The following is a 22,560-nucleotide window of genomic DNA, read 5'->3' on the forward strand; positions in this document are numbered from 1 at the left end:
CCCCCATGCTTTTTGCTCTTTAAGGTGGTGAAGTACTGGCCCGAGATTGGGAAGTGTGGGTTTCTGGTGTGGCGATATCTGTTACGGCGTGATGACCAGGAACCAGCGCCGTGGACTCCTGAAGGTGCAGAACGTATCAAGAAGCTGGGCCTCAAAGTGCAGGTGAGACCTATCGCACTCTCCTCAAAAACAGATTTAATGCCTACAACTGATGCAAATCTGACATCATGAAGAAGCTCACATGGCTATTCAGTTAAAACATGCCTACAAGTTTTGGCATCGGGGCTTGTCAAAATGGTTGCCTTTTGGCCATTCCTTCTAACAGGTGATCTCATGAGCAGTATGAACAGGTAGTAGTCACCTGGTTTAGGAAGTCACAAGACATTTCACAACAAAGTACATAAATACATTAACCAAGGCAAAAGACAATACAGTTCAAAAACTAGAGAATATATAAGAATATCATGTTTAGCATTTTTGCATATTTTCACAGGTTGGGGCTCTTCTAAAGCTGATGGTAGAAGAGCCCCAACTTTAAGTGATAAACTGAAGAAATATCTTCCTCCTGTACAAAATAAAGAAAATAAGAACTGGCAACCCCCAATACCCCATGGATTCACGTTAGAAAAAGACAGACCATGGCAGTTGTAATACAGTATATCAAAAATATTTGGTATAGAATACATATTGCAAAATCAATGGGTGGGGACAGGTTAAATAGACTTGCAAAGAGAATCTATGGAATCTTTTTTTTATCTATACCTTATAAAAGTCGCACAATATGGACTTCACTTCTTAAGGTGGAGCATGAACAGCCCAAAGACAACCATTTTGACATGCCCTGATGAAGGCTATTATGCCAAAATATGTAGGTACTGTATGTTTTCATTGAATAGCCATGTGAGATTAAAGCTTTCTAAACATAACCCTTGTGAGTGCCTCATATTTTCTTTAAAAGATGTTTCAACAATTTGGCTCCGTAAACTGGAGAGGACTAGAGGGACACCCAGTCTGATACCCTAGCAGCACTCCTCACAAATTGTTTGTGGCTGAATACCACAAATTCGGTTGAAGTTATGTTTATATATATATATTTTGTTGTTTGAACCAGTGTTATTTTGGCTCTCTCTGTGGTCTATTTTGGTTTTGGCTCTACCTAGTATCCCCCAGGCTATTTGGAAGCCATGGCTAACAAGACTAAGAAGGAGGCTAGTGTGAGAGGGGGCATGCGAGGCAAAAGACACCCCGGGAGAGGCCGACCAAAAAATACACCCCCTCCAAAAAAGCCAAAAGAAGAAAAGGAGGATGAAGACATCGAAATACCAGCTGTAATTTCAGCTGGTGGGTATCAAAGCAATGGTAGTCAGAAAACACCCAAGGGCAAAGGTATGATATTTTTACGTTTGTGGGTTTGAGAGTCATATACGTACTGCATATGAATGCAATGCTTTCTTACTGTGTAGTTATTGACAATTAATTCAACTTTATAAATTCAAAGTATGCAGATAAGTATGCTCATCTAATGTAAGGATTTTTCCTCCAGCCACCACTGATGGGCTGCATGTAGCACCATTATCAGTTGAAGGTGCAGTCAGCGATTGCACATGACATTGCGTTTGTTTATGTTTATATTTAAATTCCTTAGCAGACGCTTTTGTCCAAAACGACGTACATTGTATTTTAACCAAGGACCAAACAAAACATACCAGAGAGGTAGCTCATCCCTCCCTTCATAATTCCCAGAGAAACTTGTTTGGGGACAGGCTGCCTGCACTTTTTATGGGCTTCAAATCGCGAATGATCGCTGACTGCACCTTAAATGTGTCTCTGACCATCCTATGTGTCAGTATAACAGTCTTTCCAACACATTTAGATAAGTTTACATAGCCATTGGTTATAGAGTACCGAAGCCATGACGTAGCGTTGTCAAGGCAGCAATTTCACTGGATATAAACAAATCAATCTAACCATAGTAGTAACCATAGCAGTGGCTTTCTTAATCTATTTAAATAATAAAAAACATTTCCAAGACGTTAGTATATTTTTTTTACACTGTAGGAATCCCATACTAAAACATACCAACACGATCAGTTTAGATCCAGTGACACTGCAGTCATGGAAACGGAACGTCACACTTACGATTGCTTTGACAATGGACCAACGATGAATAGGCAAATAAAACCATAAAAAGGGGCAGCCGCGGCCTACTGGTTAGCGCTTCGGACTTGTAACCGGAGGGTTGCCGGTTCGAACCCCGACCAGTAGGCACGGCTGACCCCTCACTGCTCCCCGAGCGCCGCTGTTGTTGCAGGCAGCTCACTGCGCCGGGATTAGTGTGTGCTTCACCTCACTGTGTGTTCAGTGTGTGCTGAGTGTGTTTCACTAATTCACGGATTGGGATAAATGCAGAGACCAAATTTCCCTCACGGGATCAAAAGAGTATATATACTTATACTTACTTATAAAAGCTATGTACTGTTTGCCTGTACTTATAAAAATGTGGATGATGAGCACCACAAAATGTCACTTTAATGTTTATTTGCTTATTTATTCAAATAACATTGCATGTTCATGGCTCCACATACAACTGGAAAATAAATCCTAATTAAGATGTACACTGTAATGTGAAGCTTTGGATAAAAGTGTCAAATGTAAAATGTAATAAAGGACATTTTAGGTGTTCAAAACAAATTAGGGTTAATTGAAAATATTGAAATGGTGAAATTAATTACAAGCTTTGTGATTAACTAATCAAAATAAATGTCATAGCCTATTTTTGGTGAAAAGAATTTAAAAACTGATTTTGCCATTGATATTAAGGCCATATTCACATATAGGGCTCTATCTTCGTGGTCTAAAACAAATGCTCACTAGTCAAAAGCTTATTAAAAATTTAATAGGATGTCCAGTCCACATTGGGAGGGTTTTCGTTATCATACATTGGGCGGATGGCATAACAAGGCGTTCCTAGGTTTTTTAAACAGTCATGGGTGTGTTTTGGGCATAACATCATTTAAAATAATGAGAATGACATCTGTCATTCCCTTTAACAGCATGCAGCGCAACTTCAAAGAATGCAGCAGTATTTTAATAGTCAACGGCGCACTTGAAGGAATCTGCTTGCAAGACCGTATGAAACAGTTATTCCACTAAACCAGCGGTCCCCAACCACCGGGACATTCCTAACCGGGCCGTAGCCTACGACATGAGTTAAAAAAAAAAAGCATGCAAACTAAACTCAATTTAATTCGCAATAATGTCACGTTTTTACATGGCATAGGCCTATATGCAGTTGTTTGATTGCACGCATGTTTGCATTTTGCAAGGTCTATTTTCTGACGTCTGTCTGTCCCGCCTTCAACACTTTACATATTGCCTTCAGCGCTGCGCAGCCTCAGGTCAGCTCACTTCACTTGATCAGTTCTTGGCGAACGGTAGTGTCACACGAAGTTAGCTAAACTGCTAGAATGAGCAACAAAAAACAAGCATCTTTAGCAGACACTGGCCAGGGTGTTTAAGTTGCGAGAGCCGCTGCAGAGATTTCTTACAGAAAAAAAGTCACCGTTAGCTGCACATTTTAGTGACGAGGACTGGGTGTCAAAACTCGCTTACCTATGTGGCATATTCGGGTTGCTTAATGACCTCAACCTGTCACTCCAGGGGAGAATGACGACTGTCTTTAAACTGGCAGATAAAGTCGCTGCATTTAAAGCCAAGCTTGATTTGTGGGGACGAATGGGGATGGGGTGTATTTGATATGTTCCAAACTGTAGTGGGGGTTTTGGGAGAGACTGAGGCAGGGCCCTTTCTCTCGCAGCTGGTGCGCGATCACCTTGTTGCGCTTTTTAAAATGAGTTTGAGCGTTAGGCTACTTCCCATCCTCCAAAGATCCACGGCAAACCAATGAGTGGGTCCGTAACCCATTTGTCAATATCCCGAATAGTCCTAACATGTCAGCGCAGGAGGAAGAGCAGTTGATCGAAATTGCAAATGACGGTGGTCTTAAGAGTGTGTATGAGGAAACCTCTCTGGCGGGTTTTTGGATCAAAACCAAAGCAGAATATCCCGATATAGCCATAAAAGCATAAAAGTATCTATGCGATACCGGGTTTTCTGCAATGACTGCAACTAAGACCAAATTGTGCAATCGACTGGACATTTCAAACACACTGAGGGTGTCACTGTCTTCTTGTTGCAGGGAAACAAGCACAGGGCTCCCACTGATTATATTCGTAATGCACGTTTAGTTCCCATGTTTTGTTCCCATATTTTGTTAAGCATGTTCACACTTGATAGATGTTGTTCAATTTTCATAGTTCATATTGTTCAATTTTCACTTCTTCAAGTTCACGTTTTTCACCTTTTTAAGAGTTCGTTACCTTCACTGTTCATACATAACTGGAGCTAGTTCTTTTCAAGTAATGCATGCACAACACATATGGAACATGGGCGGACTGGCCATCTGGCATACCGGGCGTTTTCCCGGTGGGCCGACGCACCTTTTGGGCCGATAGAATAGGCACTAGCCTACATAATTTAATCATTTTGGCCAACGATCGGCCCAAAGGAAGGACAATCAGTGGCCCATTGGTTACATTTCCATATTGACACCCTCCCATTTTGGCTCAGAGCCAGGATTCTGTGAGCGCATCAAAAGTTAATCGAAGTTGCCTACACGAAATTGCGGCGGGTGCCGGTAGTGACAATTGTGCAAAAGTAACACCAATGTAGAAGCTTCAAAAAGACAATATTGCAAGTAGGCTAGCATATGTCAGCAACATGTTGAAGTTGAGTTTGAACGAGGTAAGCAAGCATACAGAGCAGAGGGACAGTGAGCAGGTGGTGGAGAGTGTAGAGAGCCTATAGTTGAGGCTACATAATAAGAACTCAGTGGTGGAGCAGGTAGGCTATGTGTGACATGCCATGCTGACGATGATGATTATGATGACTTATTAATTGCGATAATGTAATGATATGGTAATGATAACATAGTAAGGCCGTGCTGTGATTATAATAACAAATAGCGCGACTTAAATTTTCTAAATGAATGATTTGCAAAACCGGACAGCAAAAGAGTGTCAAATCGACGTTAATTGTTGGTCAGATTGATCAGTTTCCGTCAGACGTCCAAAATTTAACATTGATGGCATGAGTGGTGGTTGGTCTCTCAAAGTGCGTCGAAAGGGTTCTATCTTATTCTTGGAAGATTTATCATGGTAAAGATACAAAATGTACCAGCAATGTAGGCTATAGCCGAATAAAATATTTCCAGCAACAGCCCTGTTTATTTCGTGTTGTTTCAGTTGTCCTACAGTGATAACTGGTATAAATTACATTAATGTCTACGACAATCTAGGTAATTATTTACACATAGGCTTCAGTAATTGTTTGGTTCTGCTGTTAATTGAGCATTGTATAGTTTAAATGTAACCTATTGAATAATTTGAAATGATACTTTGAATTCAAGCAGAAACTCTTATTTAAAAATTGCTTATAGCCTACTTGAATATGGAGATCATGTGCTCTATGGCTACCTCTGATCGGTCAGAGTGATAGCCAGTGAAGCCTACATCACTTTCAGTGCTCCATGACACTTGAAAATATATGCATATTTAAGGGTAATGCAAGATTGTGTATTTAATTAGGTGTGCCCGACCGATTTGAGGGCCACTTGGGCCAAATATGCCAGGGCCGATTTTTGGTCCCAGTCCGCCCCTGCATATGGAACATGGAACCCCCGAGCCCCCAATCACCCCCCGGTCCGTGAAAAAAAAATGGGAATCAAACCGGTCCATGGTACATAAAAGGTTGGGGACCTCTGCACTAAACCATGCTTTACTAAAACCTAGCATAGTATAGCCTACACACATTTGCACTCGTCTATTATTTGAACTCATTGGCTAACTTCACCGTGGTGTCAGTCAACGACAAAACAGTAAATACACAGTTAATTACTTTCACTATTGACTGACAATGGGTTAACATCAAAAACATAGCCTTGGAAAAAGCAATACTTAGGCCTAATAAATAATAATAATGTTCGTATGAATAATGTTCGTATGACTGAATAAAAAAACTTTATCCTGCAGAGGAGTTGCTTACATCTCGTGACAGTGTGTCTTCAGCTGTGCTTCATATTTGCCTCTCCGTCATTATCAATTTGGAAATGATGGTGAATAACTACTAATTCTGAGATGTATTTATTCTAATTATGTTTCCCATTGTAATTGTGTAATTTGTAATGTTTTGCATGGATGTGCGCTGGTGCGCGTTCATGGATAATAGAAGGGTGGTGCGTTATGCACCCGCCCATATCACTGTGTTTTAGGTAGTGTAAGATAGCGATTTTTAGACAATGCGCAAGACCACTCCCTAGGCCAGGGGTATTCAATTAATCTTCAGCGAGGTCCAGTTACGGAAAATTTCCTCAAGCAAAGGTCCGGAGCATCATAATGTTTAACGTGCGTGTTTAGGATGGATGGATGGAGCCTAGTTGTAGGTAGATAGATAGATAGATAGATAGATAGATAGATAAATAGATAGATAGATACTTTATTGATCCCCAAGGGGAAATTCAAGAAATAGAAGATTGTAGGCCTAGGCCTAATGTTTAATGTGAAATAAAATAAGTAGCCTAAAAGGCAACATTCGAAATGAGGAGAAATAAGGCAAGATAAGAGTAGCCTAATTGGGGAGAAAAACTGAGTAGCCTTGGCTATTTTTAAGATCTTAACGTGAACTTAAAATAAAATTTGAGCTGAGACAAGGATGGATATTCCACAGCTGGTTCCTTGAACCCATTAATCAGCAAGTTTAATTTATTTTTTTTATTTTTTTTATGTTGACCCGAAATCCTGGAAACCCAGGAATATCACGTTGTTGGGCAGTGAATGCATGTAGGCTTAACTAGATTGTGGTGGATCAATCATATTGCCTTCTTAAATCGTAAAATATTCTGTGGTCTCAGTTCACTGTTGAATGGGCCTAGCCTACCCTATGCTTGCTCAAAATATATGCTTTGTCTAGTAGAGGTGCTTCAAATTGGCGGTTAAAAAAGAGGTCCAGGGCAATTCCGCGCAAAACTGTCACATCCTTGGCGTTACGGACGTGACAGTTTTGCGTGGTATTGCCCCCGTATCGTTATAAAGCTCTGTTCTCGCTGTCTAGCTTTCTCCTCTTTCAGCAATCGATGATTTGAAAATAACTTACTTATCGTTAACTTAGATATCCATCTGATTGTTTCTCGTCCCGTCTCCTCTCCTCGCTCGTTTCAGGCTATCAGTCTCTTCTCCATAGTAGGCTACTTTACTCACTGACTCGACTTTATCAGAATTCACAGATTTCACTGGCTGAGTAGCAGCAAGCGAAATGATGGTTCCTGAAGCTCCTGAAGTAAATGCTGTTATCCTAACCAACGAAACATTTAGCGCAGCTTTGAAATCTTACGTGAAAATCTAAATTAGGCTATTATGGTCTGGGTCCGGATAGGATCACGTCACGGTCCGGACTCGGACCGCGGTCCGCCATTTGGTGATGGCTGCCCTAGGCTGTTAATTACCACACCCCATCGTGCATTGTTTAAAAACGAGACATGCAATATACGAAAATAACCTTTGCGCTGAGAAAATAACGAGTTTTCAGCCATGCGCCAGGTCGCAAGATATGGCCCATAGTTCCTTTTAAAAGAATTTAACTCAGTCCACTAAAAGGGGACCAGAAAGAGGACCAAAACAAAAGGGACTTAATTTTGTATTCACATTGTGAGTTAATATCCGATATCTTTCTGGTGCACCTCAGCTCTGATGGGGCCTCAGTTTACTTCTTGTTCACACTATACCTTCTCTTCGGGTCTCAGTCCTGCTTTGGATTATGGGCTATGTAGTTGCTCTGGGTTAGTTATGTATTTTCATCATCATTCATTATCAGGTTGAAATAATTATCATAATTGGTGTGGTGATTTTGTTTCATTTTTTTCTGTTTTAGTGAGACCCTGGATGAGATTATAGCACAACGTACAGAGTGTAACACATAACACATAAAACACAACAAGGTGACAAACAGACAACAGAGGGAAATGAGACAGGACGATAACAGACCTGTCAGACAAGACGGGACTGGACAAAACAGTTCACAAACTCAAGGATGTCTTATTAATGATTGGATAGAATGATCTGTGATTCACATTAGATGGTCACGGTTAGGGTGTTGAAAGGGGTTGGCAAACATGTTATGCATGAGTGTGGATAGTTTGTGCCTACAGTGGGTTCTACATTCAATTGTCCGGCTTCACACGTGATTCTCACATGACCTCACGCATGAATCACACGTCTTTTATTTCATTTTCCCCAGTGAAGCTGCAATGACACAAACAACCACCAGATGGCACTTGTGAGCAGGGTTAGGAACGTCGGCTTTTGCCGCTTTGAGTTTATGTGCGCCAATATGCTACTGTAAGTGAACAGCAGCCTGTTAACTGTGCTGCACAGTCTCATATATGTTTGCAATGAGAGTTTAACAAAGAGATAATATATATTAATATTAATATATATTAATTGCATTAATACAATCAAAAGTTTGCTGATTTCTACATTGTTAGTTACAAATAGCTTGGCTGAAAAGATATTCAGCCTAACGTTAGAGCACACCTGTTTGGCTCTAGCCAATTTAACATTACAAATGTATGTAGGCCTATCATGAGCCTAATGATAATAGTTTTATTTTAGGCTATATAATAAACAACATGCCTTCTGTTTTGGCAGTGGCAAGTCAAATAGGACAAAATAGGCTAGCCTACAATGCAAAATGTGAAAGAGAACACAGGGCGATTTGTGTTCACAATGCACAGATAATGCAAACTGTGACACAGACTTCAAAGCGAACCGAGCCGAGACTACCTCCCGAGGTGGTATCAGTTCGGTTTGCATTAGAGAGGTCTGAGTTTGTTTGGCATGTTCACATATGCACAAAAAATGCTGAGTCATCAATCTGAGTTCGTTTAAAAGGCTGAAAGGTACTAATTGTGAAAAACCCCTTAAACCTTTGGGACAGAGGCTATTTTAGTGTAATTTAATTTTACATTTACATTTAGTAATTTAGCTGACGATAACCGACCTACAATAATCGAGTTACAATAAAGGTACAGTGCGAATAGGATATTGTAAGTGTAATTGTAAGTACCACTCACATGGAATAGAATAACACTTCAAGTGAAGTCAGGGGAGAGAGAAGAGGAATAGTAAACCAGAAATATAATGACGGGCAGACTGTAAAAACAATGACGTAGGCTAATGACAAACACCAGAAGAAATGTCTATTTAATGCAAGTGGCTGGTTGCGTGTCACGGCTCAGTCTTTGAAGTTGAAGTAAATTCGGATCGGCCCATGGATCTGCTAATTTTTCCGATCCCAGATCCAGCTATATTGTCAATATCGGGGCCGATATCCGATCCTAATATCGGATCGGTGCACCCCTACATTGGAGTACAGTAAATCCAGTATTTTGTTTTTTCTGGTTGCACAGTCAACAAACTGGGTGAAGTTGGTCATTGTGGAGGAGAGAATCATGTGATTGAAATCCCCAGATATTGCAATGAAAGCGATGGGGTGCTGCGACAGGAACTCTGCCGTTAGGGAGTGGATGACGTCACATGCTGCACTTGCGTCTGCTAATGGTGGGATAAGCACCAATAATTATTGCATGAAAGAACTCCCTTGGCATGTAATAGGGACGTAGACCTAATGCTAATATGTCAATGTCCCGGTTGCAGACTTTTCCCAGGATATGTCCTGGATTACACCATCTGTTGGTAACGAGAATGGCAAGCTCTTTCTTCTTAACACACTTCTATGGGGCTCTGACAGCTCATATGTGACCCTGCCTGTGATAACCCAGCTTTTTATGTTACATATTTTTTTACATCAGATCATTCTACACAGTATACGGAATAGGCTGTGAAAATTTCTCAATGATATACCTAATATTGACTGAGTTGTCTGAGCCATTTCAAAGACTTGGAGAATTCCGAGCTCTGAATTTTAGGTCCAATTCCAATTCGAAAATAAGTAAGCAGTGGCGCTACATACGGTCAGACAGTGTCCAAACGCCGAATTGTTTCAAGAGGTAGCATGCATGATACATCCTTAAACTAGTTGGTTAGATTCACAACAAGTTAATCTTCAAGAAAAAAATCAGTTCTCCTGAAATGTCCATTGTGATACGAAGCAATCCATTGAGAAATCCATATCCGGCTTAAGTCGCAACTTTCCTGCCATACGGAAGCAGTGGCGCTACATACGGTCAGTCAGTGTCCAAACACCAAATTGTTTCAAGAGGTAGCATGCATGACAGGTCCTTAAAATAGGTTGGTTTGATTCACAACAAGTTAATCTTCAATAAAAAAAAATCAGTTCACCTGAAATGTCGTTATATCTCAAGAACCGTAGGGCCTAGGATGAACTATTTTTTTTGTATGTTGGCCCCCACACACACACACACACACACAGAGGTATACTCATGTACAGTGGGCATTACTTAGAAATGGCCACTTCATTCGCCCATTATGTGACGTGAAGCTGCGTGAAACTTTAGTACCACTTTCAGCCACTGTGCGTCGCTCTGCCACTGTACGTCGCTCTGTCAGTAGCCTGCCTGCCGCCCCTTCTGAAAAAGCAGGAGGCTACCCATAGGCCTAATTGTTGCCGAGAGGAATCCCAGCCTACGAATTCAATAACAAAATAAATCATGCATAATTAAAAATGACCTCGATTTAGGCTACTGGGGAATGGCATAAGGCTTGGCTACACAGTGGTTAACGAAAATCAAAATCTGCTTTTGATAGCCTACCGGTGCCGCTCCACAAAACGAAAAAAATATCTTAATTTGCTGTCTACGTTATTGTTAGTGTTGGGGGTAACGCGTTACAAAGTACAAATTTCAGTGATTCGTTACAGTTACTGAATAACTGTAACGTCCATTCCTGCGTTACTCTTGATATCTCTAATATATTGACTTATTGTTTCCATAGGCATGCAGTGATTGCTTATTGAAAATATAGATTAGCCTAGACACATTATTTCATTGTAGATATATGCGCAGGATAGAGCACGCATTCTCTCCTTGCACCGCTCTCCCTGAAACAGGTTGGCTTCAGCCCGCACCTCCCCTACGCAAATCAAAACAGTGTCTTGTGCAAGAACTGTTCATGCAGACTACAACTGGCGCTTAAAGCCTAAAGACCATGTTGAATTTTGCTACAATTTATTTCAAAACCAGATTACTCTGGAATGGCTACTGTAACTATACACGATTACACCTTTGTGTTCGGTAGGTCTGCTGTTTACTCTGATATATGGTTTGTCATGTGTTTCGAGTGTGTGACATATTCCAACGAGAGGAATGGATGTGAAGATGGGCGCAGAGAATAATTATTAAATCTCTTGAAAAGTTATTTTCCTCGCGAACCGTTTATCACAGCAAGTGGCTAGCACCGTTTAAAAGATGAGAAAAGGCTCTTTCATGTGACACATGTGTGATGAGTACTTCTCGAGGATCTCAAACAGAGAAGAATGGGTGAATTTGGACGCACTTCATGTATGCATATTGCAGTGTCAAAGAGTGAAGCGCTGCGCCAGCTGCAGGCAGACTGCGGCTCACTGGTAGTTATTATAGGTCACTTCAAATCAGCGCGATTTATCCTTATAGGCTACTGCGCATTACATGATCTGTCTGATACTCTTTCTTATTTTTAACCGTCAGGGCCTATACAAATTCCACAGTATCTGATTGTATATTTGGGGTATGCTAGCTCTTACCTGCCCCAGTGGTTTGTATGTGACTTATACCTATAACCCTTATGAAAAACAATTGGCCTATTTTAAGGAGCTCCAAATAAACTAACAAAATCTGCTGAAGTAGCCTAAAGCATGTAGGCTAATGATTCCTAAAACATACCAAACGAAGTCCATTCTGTGGCTATTGAAATTTGGGTACTATCCTGTTAACTGTAACCCACCCTCTGAAGCCTTTCCTGACACATAGAAAATACTTTTTAATGAACCAGGGCGTATACATTTCTTCTACGGCTGCAAACGGGATTCACTCGCAGTTAACCAAATATTTCTTTATTAGGGCAGGGCAGGCATATTTCTGGCTATTAAATTATTTCTAAACCAGTCTGCTAAAGTCTGTAGTGAAGTCTGTGTAGGGTTTTCCAGGCTCCATTTCTTTTTACGAGACACCCTGCTCACAAGAGCCATCTGGCGGTTGTTTGGGTTGTTGCAGCATCACTGGAGAAATACAAATTAAAGTTGCGTGATCCCGCGTGAGGTCACGGGCAAATCACGCCTGAAGCCGGCCAATTTGAAGTAATGCCCACTGTACACACACACATAAACATACACACCATTTTTGCGATCTATCAATTAATGGACGAGACGGAGGCAAAGGACTTCCCGACTCGCAGCAGCCTCTGCCGAGTCCACTAATTCCGTATAACGGGACACCTCGAAGGCCACTATCCCAATTATCAGTTGCCACTATATGCAATAGTCCGGTTGCCACTATAGCCAATAGTCATGCCTTTATAGCACTCAGAGGAAACAAGCGGTTCAGATTAAAAAGAAGCCAACTTCAAACAGTTTGTTGACCAACTTACTTTGGCCCTAACTGTGATAACAGTGGGTAGTTAGCCTGTTCACAGTTGATTCCATTGTTACGAAGCCTACTTACAGGCTCAACCGTCGTTTACTATGGTTGTTATAGTTACCAATCAATGCTCATTGATATGGAACGGTGATTAAACTTTTTTACCAGATCTATGTCATAGGTGTCCCGTATCAGAAGTAATAGCCACCCACCAGTTAATCAGAAAAGATTATTTATTTTCTCCGGGTGATAAACACCATTGGTGAGGTGTAACACATTACCACCTTGAACGTGCATTACTTTCTCTGATAACCAAACGTCAGTCCATAATCGAGTCCATTATCCTTCACATATTTCTTGAAAATGAATGAATCAATCTGTATTCTTTTTTGCTGGCTTGTTTTCAATTTAATTTGTATTACATTGAAAGGTTTTATATTTGAATTTGTATTTATTGTGTTCTGTTCTTGCTCTGTTCCTCAGATATGTGTTCAAACAGTGCTACTCAGCCCCCGAAGGAGAAAGGGGTGGAGGCCTTCCAGCTGACTGAGGAGCAGCAAAACTTGATCCAAGAGGACCAGCCCAATAAGAAGTTATGGGATGAAGTAATGGAGTTCCTCATCGAAGGGCCAGTATGTACTTCTTTCCTGATGCATATTTTTCATTCTCTGCTCGATATTTTATCTGTAGTTGTGTAGTATAGCTGCTTGGTGTTTTCATTTCATTCCTTTGTACACCTATTTACGTTTTATTTATTCTCTCCCACCATCTCTTCCTCTTTTCCTCGTTTCTCACTAACTGTTTCTGTTCTATTTGTAGTAATAAGGTAGCATCACCCACATAGTTTTGAAACAAGTTGAGGACACCAAGGCTAATGCACGTTTACTCTTTATAGAGTTCAGTTTTTAATACTCTTCAGGCTTATTTACTACTGGAGATACTGAAACAGATGAATGTAAGCTCTTTAATCATGAAATGGTATTGTTCCTTTTTAACTGACAGAGTTCAACAAGTTGATGCTTTACATAAACAAAACCAAACAATAATAACAAATAAAAGCATAGAAGGGCAATATAGTCAAAGAATAGTTCAAAAGGTAAAGATCATAATAAAAAGAAAACATAAAACACACAAGGTAAAATCATTTAAAAATAGAGAATGATTAAAAAGACAAAATAAAAGACAAGGTAGAATAATTTTCAAGACAGATTCAGAAATTATAACTCAGTGCAGTTAGCAGAAAGCATCTGAGTCTAGATTTAAAACTGGCTACAGTTGGGGCCTTTTTAATGTCATCCGAAAGTTAGTACAAGAGCTGAGCCGCATAGCAGCTAAAAGCTGCTTCATCATGTTTAGTTCTAACAGCAGGTTTTACTACAGTTTTTTCTCCTCTGAGAGGACGAGAAGGTGTATACTGCTGAAGCATGTCTGATAGGTATTTAGGTCCTGCTCCATTAAGTGATTTATAAACAAGCAGTAGTGCTTTAAAGTCAATTCTGTGACTTACTTAAGAATTGGAGTAATTTGGTCAATTATTTTAGTTTTTGTGAGAAGCCTAGCTGCTGCATTTTGTATCACCTGAAGCTGTTTGATAGTCTTTTTAGGAAGGCCTGTGAAAAGTCCATTGCAGTAATCAACCCTGCTGGAGATAAATGCATGAATGAGTTTTTCTAAATCATCTTTTGACATCAGCCCTCTAAGTTTGGCAATATTTTTGAGGTAGTAAAAAGCTGATTTAGTTATCGCTTTCATGTGGCTGTTAAAATTTAGATCACTGTCAATTAATACACCAAGATTTTTGATAGAATCATTTGCTTTCAACCATTTTGTGTCAAGGACAGTGGCAACCCTAAGTCTTTCCTCCTTTTTACCAAATATAATAACTATCATTACTTTTTTCTTTGTTCAGCTGAAGAAATTTTTGAGACATCCAGTTGTTGATTTTTTCTATACACTGACACAGAGATTCAAGGGGACCATAGTCGTTTGGTGACCAAGCTAAGTAAATTTGTGTGTCATCTACATAGCTATGATATGAAATCAAATTATTTTGGATGATTTGTCCAAGTGGGAGCATATAGAGGTAGAATAATAGTGGCCCCAAGATCGGCCCCTGGGGAACACCACAGGTCAAGGACAGGTGTTGAGGTACAGTTTCCAATGGCAACAAAGAAACTTCTTTCTTGTAGATATGATTTCAGCCAGTTAATAACTATGCCTGTAAATCCAACCCAGTGTTCTAGTCTGTGTAAGAAAATATTGTGATCAACAGTGTCAAATGCTGCACTAAGGTCCAGTAGCACTAGGACTGATAGAAGAACATGTCTAGTGACATATCAGGGCCATTTTATGATTAATTGAAATACATTTCTTATACGGTTCCTTTAAATTTCAGCTGTATGTAGTCTGGCGTGTTAATACAGGTGCCACCAGACTTAAAACGAATTCAAAAGTACACCAACTCATATGAAAATGATTGCTCCACTGTTCATCATCAAAGTTCTCTAGAACATCTGTCCAGAACAGTTCACCGCTAGGTCTTTCATGCCTCCATATGGTTCTCCCATGCTGCTGCTGCTGCTAGGCATACAGGCAAAATGCGGCAGCTCTTTTCCTCATCCGGTGAAGTTTTATAGAAAAGAAAGCTGCTGGTTTGTATCTTCTCCGACTTGCCTAATAATCTACCACTGCTAGTTTGTTGGTCATGCTGAATGTAGTAAACAAACAACGTGACAACAGCCGCATTTATTTTGCCTCATACTCACGCCTCCTGTCAAGCTAAACCTTGGCTCCGGAAGTCAACCTCACCAAGTCATATTGCACAGAAATCTTGTCAAAGAACAAAAACAATAACGATATTAACCGGTTACCATTATTTTAGATAAACGATTCTGTTCCGGAACATATAAAAATGTAAAGTTTCTGGTTTCGTTTCTGTTCCTAGCAAAACATCAAACGTTTCTGGTTTTCGTTTCGTGAACCGATTCAAATCCTTGAGTGGGAGACAAAAGGTGACACTCCTCTGCTGGACGATGAGAGCGATGCTTGAGCAGACTGCTGGAAGGTGCTGTGCTTTGTAGAAGGCCTTTGGCAGGCAGCGAGCAGGGAGATGCGACCAGAGCCGCAATGTAAATAAGGCTTCTGTGTCATGCCTCAACCTGCTATGTCTCGGCCTGCCAGGAGATGCCGCCAAAGCCGCCAAGCCCCTGGGAATCAGCCTGGGACACCAGTCAACCAGAGAATACCAAGCCCATGCTAAACACACTGGGAGTCCGAGTGGCAGGTGATCAGTACAATCACCTGTGGACAATTATTGTGTACTGCTTTTTTAAGTCTCTTGTGTCAGTGCTTCTGTGCTCGGTCATGATGGATTCTACCTGATGAACAGTGACCACCCTGTTTTCTTGTTGCCGTGCCTTGCCTACGCCACCTTACTCCTGTGAACTCTTGCTCCTGTGGAAAGCTGTCTTTGTTGCCCGCAGCACATGGTCTGTAAGGACTCTCCTTTATTCTCGGTTTTGGATGTTAATGGACTTTTGAGTTACTTACCTGAAGATACTGTTTAAGTTACTCACCTGAAGTAGTTTGAGTTGACCCTGTGTTGCTGGATTTCAGTTTTTGGAAAATAAATCCCTCTGTTGCAACTTGCAACTCTTGGCTCCTGCAATTGTGCTCAAATAGTGTTATAACATTCTGTTAGGAAATCCCCACTGCTCGATAAACACACTCACCTCATCGGTGATGGTGGCATTGCAGGAGGCAAGTCGTAAGAGTTCAACGGCAGTGTACCTAAAGGCCATTAAGACCAAAACAACACAAACTCCCCTCCCAACACAATCAGACACAGTTCAGAGTATGGGTTGGAGTTGAGTGGGTGTCATGCCAATCTGCATTCCTCTGCCGACCAACCAGTTCAGCTGATGATGATCACCAGTCCTTTAGCCAGATGTCCGTGAGCAGCAGTCAGGGTTCCTACGCAGTATGGAAAACCTGGAAAAGTATGGAATTTGACTTTAGTAATTTCCAGGTCTGGATAAGTATGGAAAAAAGAAACAAGGGTATGGAGAAATATTTGTGTTTCCAGACTATTGCATCTATAGTACTAATCACTTCACTCAGGTCATAACGAACCATTCCTATTGAGTAGGAACTAAGTATTGTGTAGCTTAACTGTCAGTCCTCATCAAGATACAATTGAATGGGGGTCCTCAGAAAAAAATCTCTCCCACAAGGGGACTCTGGTACTAAAACCAAATGCACGTGCCCTATACCATTGTGCACTGGTATGTTTGCGTAGCTTTGCTATTTTCGGCTAAAAAAATGGTAGACTTTTTTGATTTTGTAAAAGTTACCAAGACATGGATACTGCATTATCTGATAAACTGTTATTGCAAACAAATAATACTGTTTACGGTGAGGCCTCTGCCAGCAGTGTGCTAGTCTCCAACATATGTAGGCTATGCTGTATCTACAAAGAACTAAAAATGTGAGTGCACCTTCCAACACAGCTCTTCCCCAACGAAAAGTATCCAACAATGCAGTGTTTTCTGAGGGCTAACAAGTTAATAATAAACATTATTATACAGCTCTTCAAATGCTAATAGAACGCTCCATTGACAATGTCTAGAATATGGTCAGAAAAATCTACCGAGAAGTTTGAAAATTTGAGTATGGAAAAAGTATGGAATTTTGAAATGGAAAATGTGTAGGAACCCTGAGCAGTGAGGATATAGAGCTTTGTCAGCAGCACAGCAACAACAGTCAGTTCTGGATGAAACCAAAGTCCTTTTAGGCAAGTCCCTCCACTCGGCGGCCATATCGCAACACTTTTTGGGCACTCATCGGGCATCCATTTCGGCAGAAATGCGTGTGCGCAAGGCTTCACAACACCAATCTTGCTCCGGCGACGAGATCACAACACATGATTGGCACGATGTCTTCACAACACACCACATTATTGGCTCAATGTATTCACAACACAGCACAAGATTGGCTCAATGTATTCACATGTCAACGTTTTGCCGCGGAAGGGGTGTGATATGTGTAGACAACTGCCATATTTGCATTACAAACTAAGCCTATGCTTATGGCATGGAGGATTTTTTGAGTGCTGTGTCTCATCATTAGAAAGTCTCTGATGAAACTTTGTTCCTCAATCAGTCAAGTCCTGGACAAAACTTCCGCAATCCACGAAGCTTCTATCCCCCACAGTTAACTATAGTATAAGTCACATCAGTCAAAAAATGTGTCATGAAGAGGAAATTAACATATATAACTCTGTATCACACTGTACTATTTAGACATTTATTTCACAAAATCCAAGGCCAAGAACAGACATTTAATCTGGAAAGGCAAGTTATTCAACTACATAATAGCACACAGAACAACAGACTTGTATCCGGTAGGTATGTTAACGTAACACAGTTATTCAGCTACACAATTTAGCCAGCTTGATGTTGGTTAGCTTGGTGACAAGGAAATTGAAATATCAGTTCCTGGTTGCACAGTTTGTTGTGATGTCTACTTTCTGCCAGATGTGGAATATTAACAATGACTAGACATTTGTTTGCTTACTCTCGTTTGAACTGCCTTTGTCCTTTGCTGTGTAATTTGTTAGCTAGATGGTAGCGATTAGCGAAATGCTAGCGGTTGGCTGTGTTGAACATATTAAGTGCCTGGAAAGCTGAATAGGCTAAATTAACATGACAAGCCAGCGAGTCACAAGGAGCGCCCTCTCGCGGCTGTAGACAGTAATACTACTTGGTTCATGCAGAGATTCATGTTAGTCAGCAGGAATTAACATTTAAAGGCACACTATGCAGGTTTTTTAGCTTAATATGCAAGATTTTTGGCTTAATTTACCTTCATTTAACAGCTTCAGAGTCATTGAAATGGTTATATGACTTTTTTCGGGTTGAATGGTGGCCGTCTCGCTTCCCCCTAGCGCCTGTGAGAGGAAAAACCACCCTTGCAACTGTGAGCCGGCGGGCCGACGGCCTCAGTGTCAGGAAGTATAACGAGTATAACGAATTGCTTTACTGCATTCAAATACACATACACGCCAGGCACCGGCTAGAAAAAGGTAGCGATGGAGTTTCTCAGACATTCGTCATGACAGAGCCAGCGAAAAAGAAGCAAAAACCAAGAAAACAGTAAGGAAATTGCCAATACTGCATAGTTTACCTTTAACAACATATATATAAAATATAAGTTGCACCTGACTATAAGTCGCCAGCTGGTACTGTGTTTATACCAACTTAGCAGCCAAACTATGAAAAAAAGTGTGACTTATAGTCCAGAAAATGCAGTAGTGAAATGGCATTTAGCTGCTCAACTTGCATTGGTGTCCAATTATAAGGATAAGAAAAGATTTAGAAGGAATTTAATAAAAAAGGTTGAGAGAAAGGGGGGGGGGGTAAAGTGCAGTGTGTGTAAGTGCAGTATCGCAAGCCCATGTAATGTAGTTTAAAGAGTATTATGTGTGTTGAGGATGCGGATGGCCTGAGGAAAGAAACTCCTACTTAGTCTTTTTGTTTTAGCCATGTAATGTCTGCTTCAGTGGTTTAAACCATTGGTTCCCAAAGACTGGGTCGGTCGCAGGAGATTTTATTTGGGTCGCCAGCATAGTCTAGTGACAATTTGTGTTGTGTAATAGGCCTAGCTTATACTTTACAGTGGGCATCGCTTTCAAATGACCACTTCAGTCGCGCATTACGAGGCGTGAAGCTGCGTGAAGCTTTAGTACCACTTTCAGCCACTGTGCGTCGCTCTGCCACTGTACATCGCTCAGCCTGCCGCCCCTTCTGAAAAAGCAGGAGACTTGCCGAGAGTAATCCCAGCCTACGAATTCAATAACAAAATAAATCATGCATAATTAAACATTACCTCGATTTAGGCTACTTGGGTATGGCTTAAGGCTTGACTACACGGTGGTAACGAAAATCGAAATCGAAATTTGCTGTCTACATTATTGTCAGTGTTGGGGGTAACGCAACTACGCAAATCAAAACAGTGGTGTGATAATTGAGCCAGTAGAGAAATAGCTGTTCAGAATTAATCTGTAGCCTTGGGTAGGCTTCTGCAGAAAACAATGTTGTTGCCGATTTAATACTATCTGGCAACGTTTTTCCCCTTTTAGTCTGACCGACTTGCCGGTTGTAAACTTGCGTTAAGACCGACCGATTTTTTTTTACTCTAAACAACCAATACAAATAAAATACGATTTATTTTAGTAGGCCTAAGTATTGTGAATATAAATTGCCTACATACAAACATAGGCTCTCTTAAATAAAACCCTGTGGCGTCATCTCTACACCATTGGTTTACGCATGTCACACTATGGCCTACGCTTCGTTTCATTCACACAAACATCTCGACTCAACGCTTATTACTTGGCACGAAGCTCTGGAAGAACTGTGCCCAGATCTTTTCCCATTCTTTCTCCCCTCTAGTCTAATGGTGACCGTGTTGAAGAATTGAAATTGGTTGTGGTCTATTCAGCATTTCTCAAAATATGCTTTTTGCGTAACCGCGGCTGTCATCAGCCGGCCTTAACGCACTGCGCCACAGAATTGACGGCGTGGGTGAATAGGGATAAATAACAATAGAGTACACAACTGTTTCACCAGCACATTTAAATGACTTGACTAAAACCGTGCATAACTGGAGGTACACCTGTTATCTGAGCAGTCTGTATGTCCTCATTTTGCGAATGCGAGGACGATATGAGCCTGTTGCATTTCGTTAGATGTCCGAGTCACGCATAATGTTTGAAAACCACTGGCTCGTAATCACAATAATTTAACACACGATAGTTGGATACTTCATCATGTTCCCATGCCTACATTTTGGTGAGTAGCATAGAGATCGTTAAAACAATAAAGTATGGCTCTCCGTTTGGGACATCGAAAACTTATATTTTTAATAGGGTAGACTACCGTCGGAGATGCTGAGTTGCAAAGGCCTCGGGATAACACGTTATCTCCACTATCATCAGTCAATGCCTCCTTGATCAAAGTGGGGAATGAAAGAAAAAGTTTGAGAACCACTGGCTTAACAAGTTACCTGCAGTACAGAACACACAGAATATTGCAACAGAAAGTTGCCTTTATAATCAACTACTATTTGTTCCAACAGCATTCAAACAAAGCCTTAAAAGTGAAAAAAAAAATATTCCATAAGAAGTCAAATAAAATACTGTTACTGTAGTAACTGTATCCCAAGCTTCAGCTCCCCACGTCTGTGACAGGCAGACGTGACACGCTAAATTCTCAGCTTGTTTATACCCCACACTGAACGCGTAAGACCGCTAGGCCCATCACTGTGGGGTGCGGTAGCCTAGCCTACTCTCTGGGATTTAAGTCAAGCAATATAACCATACAAATGTTTTAAAATGAGTAATTTTGGCTTTGTCTGAACTGGCCATTGTAGGCTACGTATAAAAATAAACAAGTAGGCCTATTCTCTATCCAATGATATCGGCAAATGTTTGTTTTCCAAAGTAAGAATTTCACTTCATGCACCTTCGACAATGAATAGCTCATTACACTTATGTTACTGTTGAACGTAGGCCTAAATGGTATCATTACAAACATTATTCTGTGTCCTAAAAACTGGCATTTTATGGCATTGTGTCATGTAAGGTTGCAAAATCTAGAGAAATGTGTGAGGTGGTCAGCGGGGGACAATTGAGACACACATTGGATTGTGTTATTACTTGAACATTCCTCACTATCCACAGCTGTGGTATCGGGGGCAGGAGGATTACTGTTAGCAGGCTTTATATAAAATTCTTCAACAGAAGGCCTGCCTCGAATGCAGGCTTGCCCAAAATAAAGGCCTGTGGTTTGCGCAGCCTACAGTAAGTAGGTTAAATAACAGACCGCCACAATGTGCGCAATGTTTTTGGTGCCCTGCATGTTCTTAAATAACAATGATCATCAGTAGCCTAATATTCAACCATTATTTTGTGTAAATGGGCTATGCATTGGGTTAGACACCAGGGGCCATATTCACAAAGCCTTTTATCTTACCACTAGGAGTAGGCTACTCCTAAATAGCAATAAAAGATTTTAGCTATAGGAGTTTATCTTATTAAGTTATTCACAAAGCCTTTCAGACCTACTCTTAGTAAGGGAAAATGACAACTCCTGAACAGATTCTGGAGCTGAGCGCTCTAGAATCTTTGACTAAGAGTGAGTGAGTCTTCGTTGCTATGGATGACGTTATTACTCATGTACGAGCTTGACTGAAGTGACCACCTTGATTGGCTGATGATTGTAACGCGGGAATGATTCCAAACACCTCCCTTACGATGAGTGGCAGGTGACAGGTCTGAGAATGCGTGCGCTACACAAGGACGGAAGATGATGAATAACTGAATAAAAAGGCCTAGCCTAAATGAATCAAGAGTAAGGCAAAACAAATAGCCTAGTAGCCTAATGAAACATACGGATTGATGTATCTTTGTAACATTATTAAATTAATCTGTTACTATGCCTATGCCTACGTTTGCAAAAGAGAACATTTTAATTTGATTCACAATAATGTTACATTTAATTTACATGTTGACAATGAGTAGCCTAGTTTTGGTTGTTGTAGAATAATAAAAGACGATAATAAGAAGAACAGTGATAATAGTCCATTGCATTTACATGCAATGCAATTAAACTGCTTATAGGCTATGCCGAAATAGTTTTCAACATTTTGAATATTAGTGTTGGGTGAATTAGGAAATGTTCTCAAAGTAGCCTTATGGCTGAAAGCTGCTTGGGATCCCCCCCTGTCAAGCAATATAACCATACAAACGCGCGCACTCATTGTTTCAAAAGGAGTAGCCTAATTTCGGCTTTGTCAGAACTGAGCTGTGGACGACACGGCACGGCATGCCCAATTGAAAATAAATGAACGCAACGCAA

General features: G+C 40.7%; 1 protein-coding gene across 1 annotated transcript in view; it reads left to right on the forward strand.

Moving 5' to 3' along the window:
• uhrf2 (ubiquitin like with PHD and ring finger domains 2) overlaps nt 1-22,560 on the forward strand; it is a 187,769-nt gene that overhangs the window by 159,841 nt on the left and 5,368 nt on the right. The window contains exons 12-14 of the mRNA XM_076284888.1: nt 25-162; nt 1,161-1,386; nt 13,127-13,275. Of these exons, the coding sequence (XP_076141003.1) occupies nt 25-162; nt 1,161-1,386; nt 13,127-13,275 (513 nt within the window). The remainder of the gene's footprint in view (nt 1-24; nt 163-1,160; nt 1,387-13,126; nt 13,276-22,560) is intronic.

Source organism: Alosa pseudoharengus, unplaced genomic scaffold, assembly GCF_046254945.1.
Source record: "Alosa pseudoharengus isolate Yale_2024_CS ecotype anadromous, Long Island Sound unplaced genomic scaffold, YU_APseudo_1.1 YU_APseudo_1.1_scf_14, whole genome shotgun sequence".
In the NCBI taxonomy this organism is placed as follows: Eukaryota; Metazoa; Chordata; class Actinopteri; order Clupeiformes; family Clupeidae; genus Alosa; species Alosa pseudoharengus.